The following is a 19,087-nucleotide window of genomic DNA, read 5'->3' as shown; positions in this document are numbered from 1 at the left end:
CATGAATACTAAATCATCGCGGTTCTGTCTACTATCGCCATAAATAAAAGAAGAGCTCTTAAACCATTATTACAAATATTGCAGCAAAAACATATCCCCTACCAGTGGGGTTTTACTTTTTCGGTGCATTTTACTTTTCAAGGTACTAAATACAAATGTCATTCATCTGAAGATTTTCAAAACACCCTTCAAGACCTTCACCTAACTGAACACCAGAACCTGCAGGGCTCAGAAAATGCTCGACGCAGATCTGCCTCTGGCTCACCACGCACTTTCTCAAAATCCTCTGGGAAACAAAATCGTTGTGATTCACATAAACGTGGTCGCTTCATTTCTCCTTCTCCATCTGCTGAAGATTCCATGGACCAGATAATTCTTTTATCTCCTCTGTCTTATGCCAGTGTGTCCCATGTTGGACATCCAATTTCTTTTTCCTAGAAAAGACTTCAATGTCTTTCTTTATCTTGCCAGTATAATATTTCATGGATCTAATCCCTTTTTGCCATATGCTTCTAATTTGTTTTTTGAGCTAAATGCTCAAGCTCATACATGTTATAGCAAACTACACTGTGGCATAGAATTTCATTTAGTTCTACTCGTTGTAGATTAATCCATGTTGCTTGGTTCAAATCAATCTTCCTTTTTTTTTTTTTTTTTAAATGGTTATTATTCAGTTTCACTGTGCTACATCCTTTCCTATCTATAATATGTGCTAGAAGACATGGGTAACTTCCTTTAGAGCTCTATAAAGTTCTTTGTAGTTGATACTCATTCCTTTGAAATTAATTCTTAGATTCACAGTATCTTGCACAGCTACTACTGGCAGGAGTACTGTGATTTCTGCTCGTTATTTTAGCATAAGTCGCTTATACTACTGTATATTTCTTAGTGATTATTAACTTTGGTTTTCTGTACCTTCCTAGGTTGTTCCGTGCGTCCTCACTTTGTTACCCTCGGTGGCCTCTCCCTTTCAGAGACTACTGACGGTAGCTATTTAGCCTTTGTTGGGGGATTTCCATCTCCCATCAACAGCATACGTTCCTATTGGTTGTGCCTTAACTATTTGTTTTATATATTACCTTCTATGCTAAGCACACAATTGTCCCTTCTGTTTAGTTCTTCCCTTTTCTCTACACATTTCCTCCCCCTTCCCACATCAAGTATGAAACAATCGACAAATTCCACAATGGTATGGTATGCTAGACATAGTTTATATAGAGTCTTATGGCCCCCCTAAATGTAATGTCCTTGAATGTTCAGGGACTAAATAACCCAAACAAACGTACTAAAGCTTTTCACAACTTTGCATCAATAAAAGCACACATTTTGTGTCTTCAAGAGATGCACTTTACCTTACAATCCACTCCCAAATATTTTAGTCCTAAATATCCTCAAATTTTCACTGCCTCTGCCTCTACAAAACAAAGTTCAGAACTTTTTCGATGTCTCCAAATTAAACATTTCTATACCCCATTTATAACAAATGGTACCATTCTGAAATCTGGTCTGTAACGAAATCTTCTTCTTCAAATATTATCGCAATTGAATCATCATACAAGGTTCTTTCACAATGGTACTTGGTACCAGCTAGAATCGTCAAGTTCGCACCAAACTATCCGGCCTTTTGTTTTAGAGTTTGTACGGAGTAGGTACACATGTTCATATATGGTGGAATTGCTCAATTGCTACAGTTTTTTGGAAATAAATATTCTCTCTAGCATCTAAAATGTTTGAAATAAATATTACTCCAGATCTGGTGATTGCCATTTTAAATTTAAAACCTGCATGCCTGACACGAAAATAATTCAAATTATTCCTTCAGCTTCTTAATGCCACTAAACAAACCATAGCCAAAGCTTGGAAGACTACCACTTTGAATCTTGTTGAAGTTAAACTTAGGATGAATAATGCATTATTACATGCCAAAATGGAAGCCATGGATTGCGATAAATGTTGTACTTTTATAAGCATTTGGGACCCTTGGATTAAACAGGCCTATCACCGGGTTTTGAGGAACAGGCTCTGAATGCTTGTTAGTTAAGACTGATATTTTATTTACTTTGTATTAACTTTTGTGGTACAAGTTCTATTCTCGATGCCTTCTCCTTTACCCACTTTACCCTACCCACACCCTGCTGACTTCTTCCTTTTCCTTTTTTTCTTTTTCTTTTTTTTTCCCCACAGCCATGTTCTGAATACATTCTCAAAATCTTAATATCTCAGAATATCATATTAATAATTCTACCTTTTCTTTTGTTCCTTCCTTTTGTGCAAACTTCACTATACAGTATAACATTTATAATACTTCTGTAACAATAACAGTATTTCTACTTCTGTTTTTGTTTTGTAACTTGCTTTATGGCTGTTTTATAAAACTCAATAAAAGTATGGAACGAGAAGATCTTGAAGAAAGGAGAGGAGAGGCGAACAAGAACATTGGCAAAGCCAGGTATTCTTTCACCCAGGGGCAAAGACTCATCTTGGCACCCCCCCCCCTCCCATCCCAAAGAGGACGGTGTCAGTAGGGCAGAGGTTGGTGTCAGGGCAGTGGACGGTTTCAAAAGTTTTTAATTATCTATTTATTTATTTTTTTATCATTTGATTTTTTACAATTGTTTTCACAGCCCTGTTGGGAAGATCTTTGGTGAAATATCTGGGGGGATCTTTGGTGAAATATCAGGGATCTAAAACAGACCTCTGATGTCTCACTGAGAACACCGATTGGTTAATTCCTTTCTCTGCAGCTTCAGTTTCACTGGACAGTGAATGATTCGGAAGTGCTCTGTGCTGAGCGGCTTCCACTTTATTCGCAAACACGGTTTGTTCTTCACCTTTAAATAAATGCAGTGAGTAATCTGTACCAATCACTCACTGCATTCATTCACAAAAAGGAAGTGCTGGCAAATTACATGCTGGCAAATTACTGGCCCCTTTCCCACTCTCCATCCTAAAACATTCCTGGAGGAGGTGAGGAGGGGAGCTGGGTGGGCCAAGGGAGCACATAGAGGTCCATGTGATTATACAGCAATTATTGATGGGTCTCACCTAGCTGACATTGGCTGGACTGGTGGGGTCCCCCAGAGCACAGTGATGTGAAGTGTCAGTAGTAAAAGTCCCAGGAGAAGCAGTTGCTCAACAGCCAGCCTCCCCATCCTCTTTATCCATTCTTTCAGTGCCCAGTCACTTGGACCGGCTGAACCCTTGCGCCCTGGGTCCAGGGGGTCTGGCCAGGTGTAGGAGCCAGAGGAGCCACCACTGCAGAACTTTACAGCCACTATGGTGCAGGAAGGAACAAAGCCCAAGGGAACTCTGCAAGGAAGGGGGGGGGGGGGCAAGGGTCTCCCTGAGCCATGGGTGGAGACAGACTTACTTTTTTTTACCCACCTTGCACATCTCCCACAATGACCCTGCAAACAAGAGGCACACTCACCCCTTGTGTATTTCCCAATGTCCATCCACACTCCTTGTATTCCCCACTCCCCTCTGTAGCTCTCTCCCCCCCTTCCCCCCTCACCTTGTTCAGCTTCATAGCCTCCCCCTCATTTTGTGCACCCACTGATACCCCCACCTTGTCCTCCTCTCCCTCTTTATCTTGTGCATCCTCTCATTCCCACCCCCTCCTTTTGTGTAACCCCTCCTCACCTTGTCCTCCTCTACCTCCTCTTCTTGTGCAGTTCCCCCCTCACCTTTTTCAGCTTTTCTGTCCTCCCCCTCATCTTGTGCACCTGTGGCATTCCCCTCACCTTCTCCTTCCTTACCCATCACCTTGTGCAGCCCCCCTCATATCTTGTGCATCCCCTCTCCCCCCTCTTTTTGTACCCCCTCTCCCCTCCTCACCTTGTGCACCTGCATCACCTGGTGCAGCTTCTCTATCCCCTGTGTTTCTCCTCACCTTGTCCTCTCACCCTCCCACCTTGTGAAGCTCCCCTCAGCATTATGCCCCCCCCTGCCCTTGTGCACCCCCAACCTTGTGAAGCTTAGCAATTCCCCCCCTCACTATGTGTAGCTTCCACATCGACCCCAGAGCCTTGACTTCCTGGCTGTGGTCCCTGCCCTCCTGGTACACTGGTAGCACATGGAGGTTTTGCACTGGACACAATACATGCTGTGGTTCTGTATGCGTTTGGTCAGTAAAAAATGGAAATCTTCCAGGAGTTCAGTCTCTAGCTCACCTGGCCCTGGGCAGGTGGTAGCAGTAGGTGTTCAGCCAGCAGTCTCCGGGGTGGATGACAGTGGAGACGGCAGGGCTACTGCCCACAAATGATGGCCTCCTTTAGGCTGTTCTAGCACAGCAGACATCGGCGGCTGCCTTGTTCTGTGCTGCATGACACCCTCCAGGACCCGATGTAGATACACTGATATTTGGCAACACTATGGAGACCCTGCTTTTCCAAGACACTGCAGGAAGGTCTGGCACTGTGGGTGAAGAGGGGAGAGCAGGGCCTTGGAGAAGTGAGGTTGAGGTTGGTGCGGGCAGGCATAGCAAGGGAAAGACCTGCAATCCGTTAGGGGATTTCTGTAGGTGCCCCCCCCCCCCCGCCTCCTAGTTTCAGCCCTAAACAAAAGCATTCATCCCTCCAAAATTACTTTTTGCTTACATCAATCCAACTTTACCAGAGGTGCTTCTTGTGCAAATTATGAAGAGGCATTTTTTTTTTAAATATAAAACTAGGTGTATTGTACCAGAATAGGAATATATGAATTCTGCATATCTTTTTGCATATTGTACGAATGGTGGTAATTGTATACAAATATTGGCTGTTAAACTTTCTGACCTTAGGTCTTTTTACCACAGTAATGATGACAGTATGAAATATAGGAAATCCGCGCTTAGGATGATTTTTAACCTCTTTTTTAGTTATTAATACTGGCTGCAGCCCACCTGTGAACTATATTCCTAAAAATATAGTAAAATTGGAGGGTGAAAAAAAAGGTGCGTGGCGCTGCCAGAATATACTGAATATTCCGTGTGCCTCTCAAAGATGCATCTTTGAGAGGCACATGGAATATTCAGTATATTCTGGCAGCGCCATGCACCTTTTTTTCACCCTCCAATGATGACAGTATATTTGCTTTAATTACAATCATTCATTTTTCTAGTATATAGTGGTAAATGGTTAAATGAAAAGATCACATTAGGTTCTAAGTCATATGAGAATCACAAGACTGTATTCTGAGTAGTTAATTAAACAAGCAGTGAGACTAACTATACATAAAATCATTGCAGCCTCAGAATTATCATGAGGTCAACTTTTTCTCATAAGAAAAGACATTTCTTTTTTTTGTCATCCCTAAAGCAAGTTTTCACATTTACATTTTCTAAAATCATATCTGTCCAATACTGATGCCTAAATTAGATATGAAAAGTTATGGATGTCTTATTGACACTTGGTATAGGTAAAGTAACCACATTTTTTTATAGCCAATACATACTGTTTTAGCTTTTGGACAAATCAGATAGTTTCTAAAGTACTCACTGCCGTCGTAGCAGGTCATCATTTTTTACATCATGTTTTTTACTCCTACCAGCCGTCCTCATCACAGTGTATGTGTTTCATTTGCAGTGTCCAGGAAACTGCTAAGTGTGTCAGTGTGCAACAATCCCACAGCATGGTAGGGCTTCCGGTAACCACGCTGGAATTCACGCGGCCGATGTAGGTGGGCGGTAATGTGTTTCAGGTCTGATGAAGGAGCCACACATGCTCCAAAACATGTTACCGCCCACCCGCACCTGACACCGGCCAGGTGCGTTCCAGCGTGGTTACCGGAAGCCCTACCATGCTGTGTGATTGTTGCACGCTGACACACTTAGTAGCTTCCTAGACACTGGATAGCCGAGTATCGGTTCCTCTTGCTCACAGGCAATGCTGTTGGTCGATCCCAGGTTTTTCTCTTGGCCTTCATTACAAGGAACTTCTTGTAAGTGTTTTTAACCCTTTGATGTCATAATTAATGGTCAATACTGCACTTAGAGGCGCCTTGTTTTCTTCTACATTTCTACAGAGTTGCTTCTCCTCCTAAGTGCTGCCCGAGTGCATGCTGAGCAAAACCACCCTCTGGATCCAAGACTCAACCCCACGGAAGCGCCCATATTTTCTATCTTTTTGATGACCTCATCAAGTTGTGGCTGCTGCTTCATTGTCTATTCACAGGCTGTGGAAAGGAGGTCACCTACTGGTGTTAATTAACTGCAGCAGAGAAAACTGAGGACCCCAAGCTGTCGAACAGGGCTGTGATAGAAGTACATTTCTTTGCCAGGTAAAACAGTTCCCATATACCCTTTAAACTGTATTCAGCTGTTTGCCCAGAGCTCAGTTATCAGTTAATGTCAGAATTAGTTTCATGTAGAAAATGAAAAATATGTTAGTAATAAGCTGCTTACTTTAACAGCTTTGGTACACATTCAATATTTGGGATTTTTGATGTAAATGGAGAGGCCACTGATGCTTCTAGATTTGACAAAGAGATTCCAGCATGAGCTATCTTTAAAGCCTGAAAAAAGTAAAGATAAAAGGTTTTACTCAACTTGGAACAAAGTAACGTGCATTATTTTTTTTTCATGTTTGGAATTTTAGACTGCCAAATTTAAAGTAGATCATTGTAAATAAACATATGTTTATGGGTTCATTAGTTGTCTGCATATATTAAAACACATCTATATATAATACGTTCTTCACTTCTTTTGTAGAAACTATCTAGTTCGAAGATGTCCCTGAATTAAGTCAATGGTAATCGTAGTAGAGTATAAATATTCAAAAAAGATAAAAACAACTAAAAATGTGCTAAAATATTAAACAGTTCACAAGCATAAACACATCTATAGCTTGGATACACAATACCATGCAACATTAATATCAAAATAGATTTCTGATATTGACTGTGACCCAAACATATATCACCCCCCCCCTCCCCCGTTAATGCTTTGCTAAGTCAAAATAGTAGTCCATGTCCACACATCTGAAAGCAGCGCAAGTGGAGTTTTGTTAATGGGCTACATCATCACTATATTCTATAAAATATAATCTGTGCCACCAGAAAAGAAAAATTAAACTGTGTCTCTGACACTTTTGAAGCTACACATATAATGATCATTCTGAACAATCAGTCATTCCCAGCTTATATACAGTATACCAAACAGGGTGCTTATTATAAGGACAAGCAAGTGCAACTGCCCAAACTATAACTGGCCTTAACAGTAAGGAGCACATTCTTGGTGGCTGTGGGACACTACTTGTGCTAGCCACCGCATCAGCTTGAACTGCACTTATGGGACTTGCCACGTCACTAAGTGTTACTGCAGTGCCGGTTTGTCTACGACCAGGATGTACTAGGCCACTGGTGTTTGCAAGTTCACCAGAAGGTTAAGCAGCACTAGTACTGACACTCTGCTGCATACGAGAACCCTGCGATTGTTTCACCTCAGCAAGAGAAGAACAGGGTTGAGTACACCTGACCTTAGCTGGGACCACTACTCCATCATCAGAGCTATCTGTCAGGGTACCCCTGCTCTCTACAGGTTTGAATACCGTGCCTGATTCTGACAGTGAGGCTTCCCCATCACTCTCATCTGTCATGTTCAGCAATGAGTAGGCCTCTTCACTAGTGTACCTCTGATTGGACATTTTAGCCAATAAATTTATAGGTACCTAGTGTGACTCACAGGTAAAAAAGCACCTGGTTGTCATGCACTGTTTGAACGACTACCAAAAAATGTAGCTGCTATTGCTAGCGGAGATCAGGTCTGACGCTGTGGTTTAGTGTGCTGTGTGTCAGAAATGACAGTAATCTGCTATTAATGCACTTCTTGGGGGCTGGGCAGAGGGGCTAAACGCAGGTGCTGGCAGGTGTCGGGGCTTATCCTGTAAATGCTGCGTTTTGGGAACACTATACTATACTTTTGGGGACACTAGTATAGTTCTAATCTGATCAAAGATATTGATCTGTTCAGACACTATACTAGTAATGAAGGTGTTTAGTGTGTGTGTGTGTCACTAGCAATCAAAGGGTTAAAACGGATTACTAAATATGTGGCGGGCAATCTGACGCTGTCCTGGATTGATGCTAACTAACGTTAACTGATGTCACCCGTGACACTAATACAGTGATCAGAAAAAAGATCTGTACACTGTAATAGTGACACTGTCACAGGGCAGTGAAGGGATTAACTGGGGGTGATCAGGGTGTTAACCCTTTATTAGGAGATATATGGCGGGTACCCTAAACCTATCTGGGACTGCCGCTAACTACCACTAACTTCCGCTGACACTAACTGGTGTCACAAGTGACACTAATACAGTGATCAGATAATTATCTGTATACTGTATATAGTGACACTGTGACAGGGAGTGAAAGGGTAACTGGGGGGGTGATCAGGGGGTTAAATATGTGCCTTTGTGTATTGGTGTCAGTGAGCTCTGAGGAAGGGGGGACACCCCCGAAATCCGTAAGAGTATTTAGATGTTTACTATCTCATCACGGTCTGTATCAGCGAACTACTCCCAGTGGACTTTCTCGGTGGACTTATTGTGCTTTGTGCCTATGTTTTTTGTGAGTATGATGTACATACATTTTTAAACAATAAATTGTTTTAAAGGTAATGCGCTAGGCTGGTGCGCACAGTTGATGCTCTCTCCACTCACGCTGGGACCAAAAATGGCTCCAGGGGAGGAGATTGCATCATCTCCTGTGCCTGTGTTTACATTACACAGGCAAAGGACATTCTGCCATTGGTCAGAACTGATCACCAGGTCCAGGCCATTAATCATTGGCCTGGGTCTGATGACTGATCGGTTCTGAACCAAATCAGCACATCGTGGGGACGGCGGGGGGGGGGGGGGGGGGCGCGCCCCTTACCCTCACGCACGACCGACGTACAGGTACGTTGGTTCGCGCAGCTGGGCCACCTTGCCACGGCTGCAGCAGGTGGTCGGCAACAGGTTAAAGTCAAATGGGCATCCCATAGTACCCCTACTCCCCATCCAAGTTTTATTCCCTCAATAAAATACAAAAATAAAGCACTTGACTGTTTTCTGACCTAAGTGTCCCTGTGGAAATTCAGTGTGCCTGGCTGTGCAGGGTGGGGGATCCCAGTTTACTTGTGGCTCCTACGTGGGGCATGCTACAGTTATACATCCAAAAGACAAAATAGTAAATCTGTCATATAGCAAGATAAGGTCCAATAGCCATGTAAGGCAAGATGAAGATTGGACTTAAAGAATATTTAAACCCAAAATGTCATATTCCTGATTTGTGCCTGCTGTACCTTGTACTTGTATTAAAGGATCCTGTTCTCTTTTTGTATTGCTTCCTTTTGTGTGAAATACCTAGCGATCCTACTTTCATATTTCAAACTGACTATGCTAGGCATGAGAGCACATACATCTCAGCGTAATCACTTTTCTGGCTCTAAGCCCCTATGTAGCTAAGAACAGAATATGTGATCACTTCTATAAAAAAAAAAAGGTATTTATTATTAATTATATATACACATATATTAATATGCACACACATACAATGTTTTGTTTTTCATTTCTATTTTAAACTGAATGGGTTGTTTTACAAGGTAAGGGTTCACATTTACAGTACTTTATGTGAAGATCAGAACTGAAGCATATCTTGTGAAATACCATCCCATGGTCCACAAAGAGCAATGTATATTCTGGATATTTTCATGCAACTCATAAAGAGTCTGTGCTATGGCAAGCTAATCATGCACAACAACAGGACTACAGCCTTTCATATAGTTCCTGTAATGGCAGATCCTGTGCAAATAGCATCAGTATTTGTCACAAAGTTCCACCATGAAACATGAAAAAGTATTACCTTTTCTAGGCTCCAAGGTGTATACAGTATTTATACAGTATCACATCTGGTGTAGAGATTTTGAATCCAGGTAGTCAATAAATAGCCCAGTATCCACTGAGAAACAAACCCAATCAAATTGCTATACAAAGTGTGAGTATCTCTTTATATCTCTTTTTTTGTTTTTTTAAATCTTTTGGAATACCTACTGTGTACTCTCTAAATTCCTTGGTATTTGTAAGGAATCAGAATTTGGTTCCAAAGTTAAGTTATACAAAAGATTGGTGTTCAGATCGGTTTTGTTGTATAATAATTGAGGAGGCACTGGGGGCAGTAAAGGAGTTAAAGCTAATGAATCTACTTGTTATAAGTAAACAGACAAAATGTTTAAAGTATTACTGAACCGTGGACCCTGCATTCACTATATCTGGTTTCCCAAAGTACACAGACCATGGAAATGCAATTCTTTTAGTAAATCTAAACTGCTAAATAACTTTTTTCATCAGCAGTATATAGCAGCCTTGTGAATTCTATCAATGTCTGGTTAAAACTTGTAAGATGAGTTTTCATTCTCCTCTGACTGTCCTATGAGGCTGCAGGACCCCTGACCCTCTGCTGATTGGTCCTGTGCTGATCACATGCACCCTCTCAAAAAAAAAAAAAAAAAAAAACAACTCTCTAGCAATACACATCAAACTGAGCATGTGCAGAGTGACTCCAAAGACTCTGTCTTATCAGGAGATTGGGGGCAGTAGATGAGGGGGAGGATCAGAGAAGAGAGGATCAAACAGCCTTTTACACAATGCAGAGGATTAATCCCTTAGGTTCCACAGTGGGTATAACAAGCATGCTTTTACTGCATATACACACTGATTTTACTGTTGTGGGTTTAGTAACACGTTGGTAAAACTATATAAATTATTTTGAACATGGAATTATTGAAATTTAAGAGTATTATAAAGGACTGAAGTTTGAGACTTACAGAGTGATGCCACCTATATAAATTTCAACATAAAATTCACTTACCCCACAATCATTTGCTCCATCTCCACACATACCAACGTAATAACTGCAATAAATAAATGAGTAGCTAAATATATGGTAAGAAACAGCTATTCACATGGTATATTTCTACTGAAATTTTTCTGAATACATTTTAACATACATATTAATCAGACATGTGCAATTTGTTTCAGTCCGATTGTAAATTCAGGCAAATTTTTGGTTATTCGGATGTATCTGAACCTCTGAATGAAATAGTAATAAATATTTAGATGTATCCGAATCTTTGAATGAAATAACGAATAGTAACAAATTTAATTGAAATCCGTTAAAATTTATTTTGTTTATTCATTTTCTAACATATTCCAACTTTTCAGAAAGATTAGAATTCGGATCGTTCTAAAATTGATCGACCGATTCGAATTCTGTGTGAAGACATAGTTGGTTGTTATTTTAAGCAGCGGGCCAGGGAAGCCAGCCGCCCGCGTCCTTAACAACCATAAGTCATCATTTGTCAGCGGGCTTCCCCACTGACAGATGAATGTAAAAAGTAGAATGCCGGCAGTTGCCCGGCAATAAAAAAAGAAAAAAAAAAAAAAAAACAGCATGGGGACCCCCCAAAATCCATACCAGACCACTATCCAAGCATGCAGTCGGCAGGTCAGGACGAGAGGGGGGGGGGGAACGAGGGACAAGGGTTTCTTCCTGACAACCCTGGGCCATGCTTGTCAGGGTCTGCGGGCCCCCAGATCTCAGCCCCCCCATGTGAATGGGTGTCAGGTACATAGTGCCCATACACATTCAGCAAAAAAAGTGTAAAAAAATAATGAAAAAACACTCACAGTTTTTGACAAATCCTTTATTAAAAACAAAAAAAAGTGTCCCCCAATGTAGATCCATTGTCAATCACGCCGCCTGCTGCACCGCAAAAAAAAAAAAGCTCCTCGCCGACATGGAGGCCATATGCATACTGCAGGTGCTTCCGTTTGACAGTTCTTTTATAGGGAAGGGACGGGGTCACCTTTCAACATTACCTGGTGGCACCGCCCCCCTTTGACATCACAGACCGGTGCATGCAGGGTCTGTGATGTCAGAAGTGTGTGGTGCCACCAGGTGACGTAGACAGGTGGTCCCTTCCCAAAACGAAGGAGCCTGCAGTAGGCATAAAGCCTCTGTCTGCAAAAGCGATTTGACCAAAAGCACCCACCCATGTTGAGGGCATATGGCCTGGTATGGTTCAGGGGGGCACTTGCTCATCCCCCCCTTTCCTGATAAGGGTCTGGAATGGATTTTGGGGCTGACCCCGCGCTAGTTTTTTTTGTTTTTTATTTTGGCATGGGGTTTCTCTTAAAATCCATACCAGACCTGAAGAGCCTGGTATGGACTGGGGGGATCGTTCGCAGGTTTTTTTTTTAACATTTCTCTACTGCCGGGCAATCCCGGCATTCTTATCTTTACATTCATCTGTTAGTGGGGAAGCCCGCTAACAGATGATAACTCATGGTTGTTAAGGACGCGGGCAGCCGGCTTCCCGACCCGCTGCTTAACCAGCTATTTCTTCACACAGAATTTAAATCGATTGATCGTTTTTTGACAAATCCGAATTCCCATCATTCTGAAAAGTTGGAATTCATTGGAAAATGAATAAATGAAATTAATTTTAATGAAAATGAAACAAAATTTAAGGAAAACGAAACAAAACTAAACAAATTCTGAGACCAAACTAAACAAATTCCATGACTAAACAAAATTTGTAACATAACGAATCTATCCGAAATGAAACAAAATACATTTTTCTGTTCTGCACATGTCTAATATTAATTATGCAACAAAGTATGAGTCTGAAACCAGCAACAAAGTGACTAGTGAAAATCTTACTGTTTCTTTATATTGGTTAATTATTCAGTTTAAACATTTTATGCTGTTGATAAGGCAACATGTAATGTAGAGCACACATGTATCTATAAAGGATATAAAGTTCAGTATCAGATCCCCTATGCATTAGACTTTTATTTACATTTATTCTATGAATTGTAATGTACTCTCGTGTATGTCAGGGTCTCAGACTAACCACAATTAAACATTGTTGGGACATGTTAAACATCTGCAGTCATATTAAACCTCTATTTTCAGTACTTCTAGAGTCACTAAAATGGAAAATTGTAAATTAACCATACTTCCGGTGAGATCCTCGGACTGATAAGTATGCCAAATCTCACAAGAAGATCCTACTGCAGAGTACAGAAGAATCTTGTCACCCTTAGGATCTCCTCAGAATGATTTTGACATTACCCCTACCTAGATGTCAGTGGCAGAAGCTGAATGTAAGTTATAGCTTATGACCTCTTTCACATGGCTAGCAGACATTACCACCCCTCCAAAAAGTGATCGGCCATGGATAAGTGCCAGTTTGCAGGTGTCAGAAGACGGTTTTGCTGCCTTCTGCTTTAGTGTGCTGCAACCACATGGCATATCACGCCACAACCACATAGCATGCATTTTGTACATAGTTGGTCACAGTCCCATTCATTTTAATGGGCGTGTTTTGCAGGTATACCTGCAGAATGTGACTTGTAGAGTTAAAATTGCCACACTATAATAGCAATGAGGATGGACCTGGACAGCTGTCATGTAAATTTGTAGGTAGTCAGTTGAGGGCAGTAAATACACATTAACCTGCCTGTTTTTACTATTTTGGCTGCCTGTGTGAGCTTAGCCTTAAGTATACTTTCTAACATTTCTGAACAGGCAGCTGTAATGCAGCACTTCTAAATGGGGAAAGGTGGCAATTAGGGATGATCGAACTTTTGAAAAGTTTGGTTCGACCAGAACACCCGAACTTCCCAAAAGTTCGGGCCGGATTTCAGAAGCCCATTGAAATCAATGGGAAATCAATGGGACCCGAACACCATTTTGAAGCCCTAAAACCCAATAAATGCCCCTAAAAAGTGCCTAGGGTTCTGGGTCATGCCCCAGGGACTATTAATCATACAAAAAAAGTTCTTAAAAATTGTCATTTTTGATAGAGAGCCAATTATTGAAAAAAATTATTGGAAAAAAAAAATGAGATTTCTTTGGATTTAGTGTCTGGGGGGTCTAAAAAGTGTACCTGTGAAGTTTCAGCTCTGTAGCATGTCCAGAACCAGAAAAAAAAGTTTGTTTGTATTAGAATTGCAGTAGAGCAGGATAGTGGCTTCGCTATTTTCACATCCGGCTTTTTGTTGCAGGCGTTTATAGGGCTTTTTTGTGGACGTGTTTGGAGGCAGGCATGACATCAGAACTTCTGTGTAGGGGTATATATACACACACACATGTATGTTTATATACACATACACATATATAAGTGTGAAAGTAGCAGAACACTATGCCTGCGCTAATGAAATAATTAACAGGCATAGGACTACGCTCCTATCACACCTATATGTGTTTATGTGTATAAATACATATAAGTGTGTGTGTATATATACCCCTATACAGAAGTTCAGATTTTATGCCTGCCTCCAAAGACACCCAAAAAATGCCCCAAAAAATGCCTGCAACAACACACCTGGGCGTTTTGTAGCAGGTGTTTTTTTGGGCATTTTTTGGGTGTATTTGGAGGCAGGCATGACATCTGAACTTCTGTATAGGGGTATATATACACACACACTTATATGTATTTATACACATACACACATATAGGTGTGATTGGAGCGTAGTCCTATGCCTGTTAATTATTTCATTAGCGCAGGCATAGGGTTCTGCTACTTTCACACCTATATATGTGTATATAAACATACATGTGTGTGTGTGTGTATATACCCCTACACAGAAGTTCTGATGTCATGCCTGCCTCCAAACACGTCCACAAAAAATCCCAATAAAACACCTGCAACAAAAAGATGGGTGTCACAGGGGCGAAGCCACTATCCTGGTCTATTGCAATTCTAATAGAAACGATCTTTTTTCTATGGCGGTCACCCTGACATGGAAGGGTTTGGTCACCCTGCCATAGCAGTCAGAGTCGGTTTACCCTACACTACACTATGGTCACCCTGACACTTAACACATTCCCTACAGAAACTAGATTTTTGAATCTAACTATAGTGGAAAATAGTACCCTAACTACACTAGATATCCCTTTCCTCACACTAATAATTGCTAAATGACACTTTGAAGCAGGAGTAACAGAACTGCTTCCACTCTCTTCCACGTCCCTGTATTACATTGCTAGAGATTTGGCGGGGCTATGTTATATACTGGGGGGCGTATTCACTACTGACCTCTGGACCCCCTAGTCACTCCAATCACATTCCTAGCATCCTCCTGCCCCCTCAATTGGCTTTTACTGATGGTTCTGGTCCAATCACGGGCTTTTAAAGCGCAGTTCCTGTCCCATTGCATTTTGGTCGGTTCTGGTTGCCAAATTGCAAACTTTTTCAGCAAAAAGTTTGAAATTCGGCCGAATTTCGAACAGTCAATGTTCAGGTCGAACCGATGGTCGACCCGAACCGTTCGATCATCCCTAGTGGCAATACAATTAGACATCCTAATCCTCATCCAAGTACTGAAGCAATTAGTTCAGCAGGACAACCAGGAAAATAACATTTTTGGAAAGAGAGGTCAAAAATGGCAATACTTTGACACATGATCTGTGCTGGCAACAGTAAAGTACTGTATATTTAAAGCCAATTTTTTTTTCCTTTTCCCTTTTTTTCCCTCTTTTTTTCATTTCACTCTATTACCGCACCCACAGTGCTATTGTATTCTGCCAGTGACGAACCTTACCTGCTGAGAGAGCACAATGATTACTGGTGGCCATTATAGCTGCCAGCAGTAATCGCATGCAAATAACCTGATGGATCGACTTCAGTACAACTGGCCTGCCCATAGATAGACTGAACCACAGCTGGTCCCTGCTCAACCAAATGCGATTTGCCCCATCTATAGCCAGCTTTAAAAATGCTGTCAGATTCTTTTTTCTTTGCCATCCATGTCTCAATACTGAGCTTTCCCCTCACTTCCTGTCCTGTAGATATAACAGGAAGTGAAATTATTTATTTTCAAGGTGAGACACATCTGTATGATTTCTCCTCTATTCCTCTTCTGGTAGCAAATTTTGCATTTACTCTCACTTTAATTCCCAGTAACATGGGTAATCAGTACAGTTAGGGAGAGTGAGTCTCCCCACTGGGACACAGACAGTAATAAAACCCTGACAGAGGATCTAATCCACACCACTCTATCCAAATCTAAAAAAAAACAAAATAAAAAAAAACAAAATACCTTTAGTTATGCTGTAAAGAAATAAAACAAATGCATTGAAATACAGTATACTGCAACTATCTCCCACCCTCATGTTATGGTTATCTATGTTGTTTCTAGTGAATTCTGTCTCATTATACACCAAATGAGCTCCGTCTGCTCTCAAGTCAATTCAGAAACATGAAAATCAAGAGACACAAAAGATCAGAGTGTATCACCACCACTGAAATTAATATTGCTATTATTATTATTATTATTATTATTATTATTAGGTGAATACACATAGCAAGATTTTTCTACAACTGTTATACTGGGATACTTTGAGACATCTCAAAAACTACTGTAAGGGTCCTTTCACACGGCCGCTCCGCTGCTTAAGTCCGCTGCGGGACTTTTTTTTTTTTTTTCACATTTGTGTCATCCGCTCCGTGTGCCCGCATATCATCCCATCCGTTTGCGCATGATATGCGGACATAATGTAAGTATATGGCACTGCAGATGTCAGCGGATGACACCGCTGACATCCGATTTTCCTTCCTTTCCGTTTTTTACACGGATGAAAAAATAGGGTTCTGTTCCATTCGAAAAAACGGAACAGAACTGAAAGGAGGAAAATCGGATGTCAGTGGATGGTATTCCGCTGACATCCGCAATGCCATTCACTTACATTATGTCCGCAAATCATCCGCAAACGGATGGGATGATTTGTGGACACACGGAGTGGCCGTGTGAAAGGACCCTAAGGGTAGAAATCTTCTACATGGTATAACAGAGGTGTAGGTTTTAATTTTCGGTAATATTGACTTACTTAATATTTTGTAAATCTTCAATAATGTTTGTTTTTTGTTTAGGTGTCATTCTCCCAAAAATGGTAGTGTTAAGTAGAATCTAGAAAAAAAAAAAAAAACAGTATAAATGCATTTAATTTATATTTCACTTATAACAAACAGTTAAACTTTAAGCTAAATGCTGGTGTAAAAGGGCCATAAAAGGTATTTATGGTACATAATTACATAGTTAGTCAGGTTGAAAAAAGCTCAACCAATAAAAAAAAAAACACTATAGGGGAGATTTACTAAAACTGCAGAGTACAAAATATGGTGCAGATATGTATTACAACCAATCAGCTTCTAACCTCAGCTTGTTCAATTAAGCATTGAAAACAAAAAACAAAACTGGAAGTGATTGGTTTCTATGCAGAGCTGCACCAGATTTTTGTCAACCTAGTGCAAGCAGATGTATAACAAAGATATGCAAAGTAAAATATTATATGCTGATACAGCTCAGTCCATATTTAGCATTAATGCTGCCCTAGAAAAGCACAAGCAAATAACCAGGCGCTCCTGGGGTGCCTGTTGTATGAAGGATAAGAAATGGGCAGTGGGCCACCAAGGAAGTCACTATGCTGCCGGCCAGTAAAGCATAGGATGGATGCTGGAGCAGGATAAAAATATATGATGGCAGCACATAGGAACAAGGGATCCAAGGGAATACAAGAGAGATGTCCAATAAAGAAAGTTCAGTTTATTGATATAAAAATAAGGGGAGGGAAACATCATCAACATACATACCACCCTGGGTCTAGAGTCAGGCAGGGGCACCGTCAGAGTGAAAGACTGAATGGCCGATTTCCAAATACCGCTGTGTACTGAGCGATGGAGATCCTTGCCGGAACCAGCCTGCGTGAGGAAGAACCATGACTATGCTCCTCCGTTGCCGTGAAGTTTGCATTTCACCCTGGTTCCTGCAAGGTGAGTGACGTCTTTCCAGCCATCGCATCAGAGCAGGGTAGTGACGACTCATTTTGCGCCAGTCGATCGATGGATCGACTTGGGTTTAATCAGCCTGCCCACACATGGTTCAAATCTCGGCTGGTTCCTGCTGAACTGGCTGAGATGTGACCCATCTATGGATGGTTTCTTTTGACACAGGGTTTGACAAATGTGTATTGAGTTGTTTAGATCAATATATTCTCTCCAGCATGAATATCATAGGGTGCTTGATGACCATCAGAAAGATGTCTAGAACAACCTCTTTTGATACCTGTGTTGGGACCGTTATTTAGTTTAAACAGCAATACGCTAATGAAACATATTATATCTTTCTTGAAATCATACAGGAGAATAGGTTCTAATAAACATAAGGTCTCCATCATCTAATAACTAAAGCCTGGTACACCAGGACAGTTTTTTCTCGTTCAATCCAGAGGAGCTTGGTATTCTATGTGATGTTAGTACAGCGGTCTCCTAGCTATGCTATACTGTTCTAACAGGATGACTGCCCCTCACCCACCCAACCAGAACACACTGGTCAGCTCTCGCAGCCATTGGCTGATTGGATACCAATCAGCTACAGTTTTTTCTGCATCCACATCTGCATCAACATCCACATTGGCTTAGATACCACCCATTAATTGACTCATAAGGTTTGTTTATCCTTAAATACTTACATCTGGTACCAAACTAGGGAAATGTTGCTTCATAATATCATATGCTTTTCCACTCATAGCATAATGATATTTCCAAGCGCTAGCACGAAATCCCCAAATGCTCTCAGTGGTAGTGGTTACAAGGTGCTTTACTGAATGCTAAAAAAAAGAAAATATTCTCATTAAGTTTGTAAAGAAGTTTCTGCAGTCTCTCAAATCCAAACCCTATGGCCCTCTAAAATACCATGTTTCCCATATGTACTATATAAGTGGAGAACAATTAGTAAAAACCAAGGTATTTGATTATTTAGGTCACACAGCAAACATATTCTCCTGTGCATGTTTTTCCATAACGCAAGAAGCCTTAAAAATAAAAAGTGTCAGTGAAAAGTTGTTATTATTTAATGCAGCAAACTAAAGCAACCAATCAACCACCACCTTGCCTTGGTGTAACTTTAGCAGACTGAGTTCTGATTTGGTATTATGGCTTATCTCACTTAGGAATTAGTACCTAAAGTGGCATTACACTGGAAAACCTATAAACCCAAAACCTGGCTATATTAGGTTTCTTTTTTAGGCTTTTTCCCCTCTGTTTTCACCTAGTGAAAGTAA

At 41.0% G+C, this 19,087-nt stretch overlaps 1 protein-coding gene across 1 annotated transcript in view; it reads right to left on the bottom strand.

Moving 5' to 3' along the window:
* Positions 1–19,087, bottom strand: part of LOC309551109 (putative cation-transporting ATPase 13A5) — a 252,741-nt gene that overhangs the window by 40,967 nt on the left and 192,687 nt on the right. Inside the window, exons 20-23 of the mRNA XM_082251555.1 lie at positions 18,497–18,634; positions 16,856–16,935; positions 10,828–10,870; positions 6,383–6,492 (exon numbers count right to left, since the gene is read on the bottom strand). Of these exons, the coding sequence (XP_082107681.1) occupies positions 6,383–6,492; positions 10,828–10,870; positions 16,856–16,935; positions 18,497–18,634 (371 nt within the window). The remainder of the gene's footprint in view (positions 1–6,382; positions 6,493–10,827; positions 10,871–16,855; positions 16,936–18,496; positions 18,635–19,087) is intronic.

Source organism: Pelophylax lessonae (assembly GCF_965119305.1).
Source record: "Pelophylax lessonae genome assembly, chromosome: 3".
Taxonomy (NCBI): Eukaryota; Metazoa; Chordata; class Amphibia; order Anura; family Ranidae; genus Pelophylax; species Pelophylax lessonae.
Note: the sequence above shows the minus strand (reverse complement) of the source record. Positions and strands in the feature narration are given on the sequence as shown.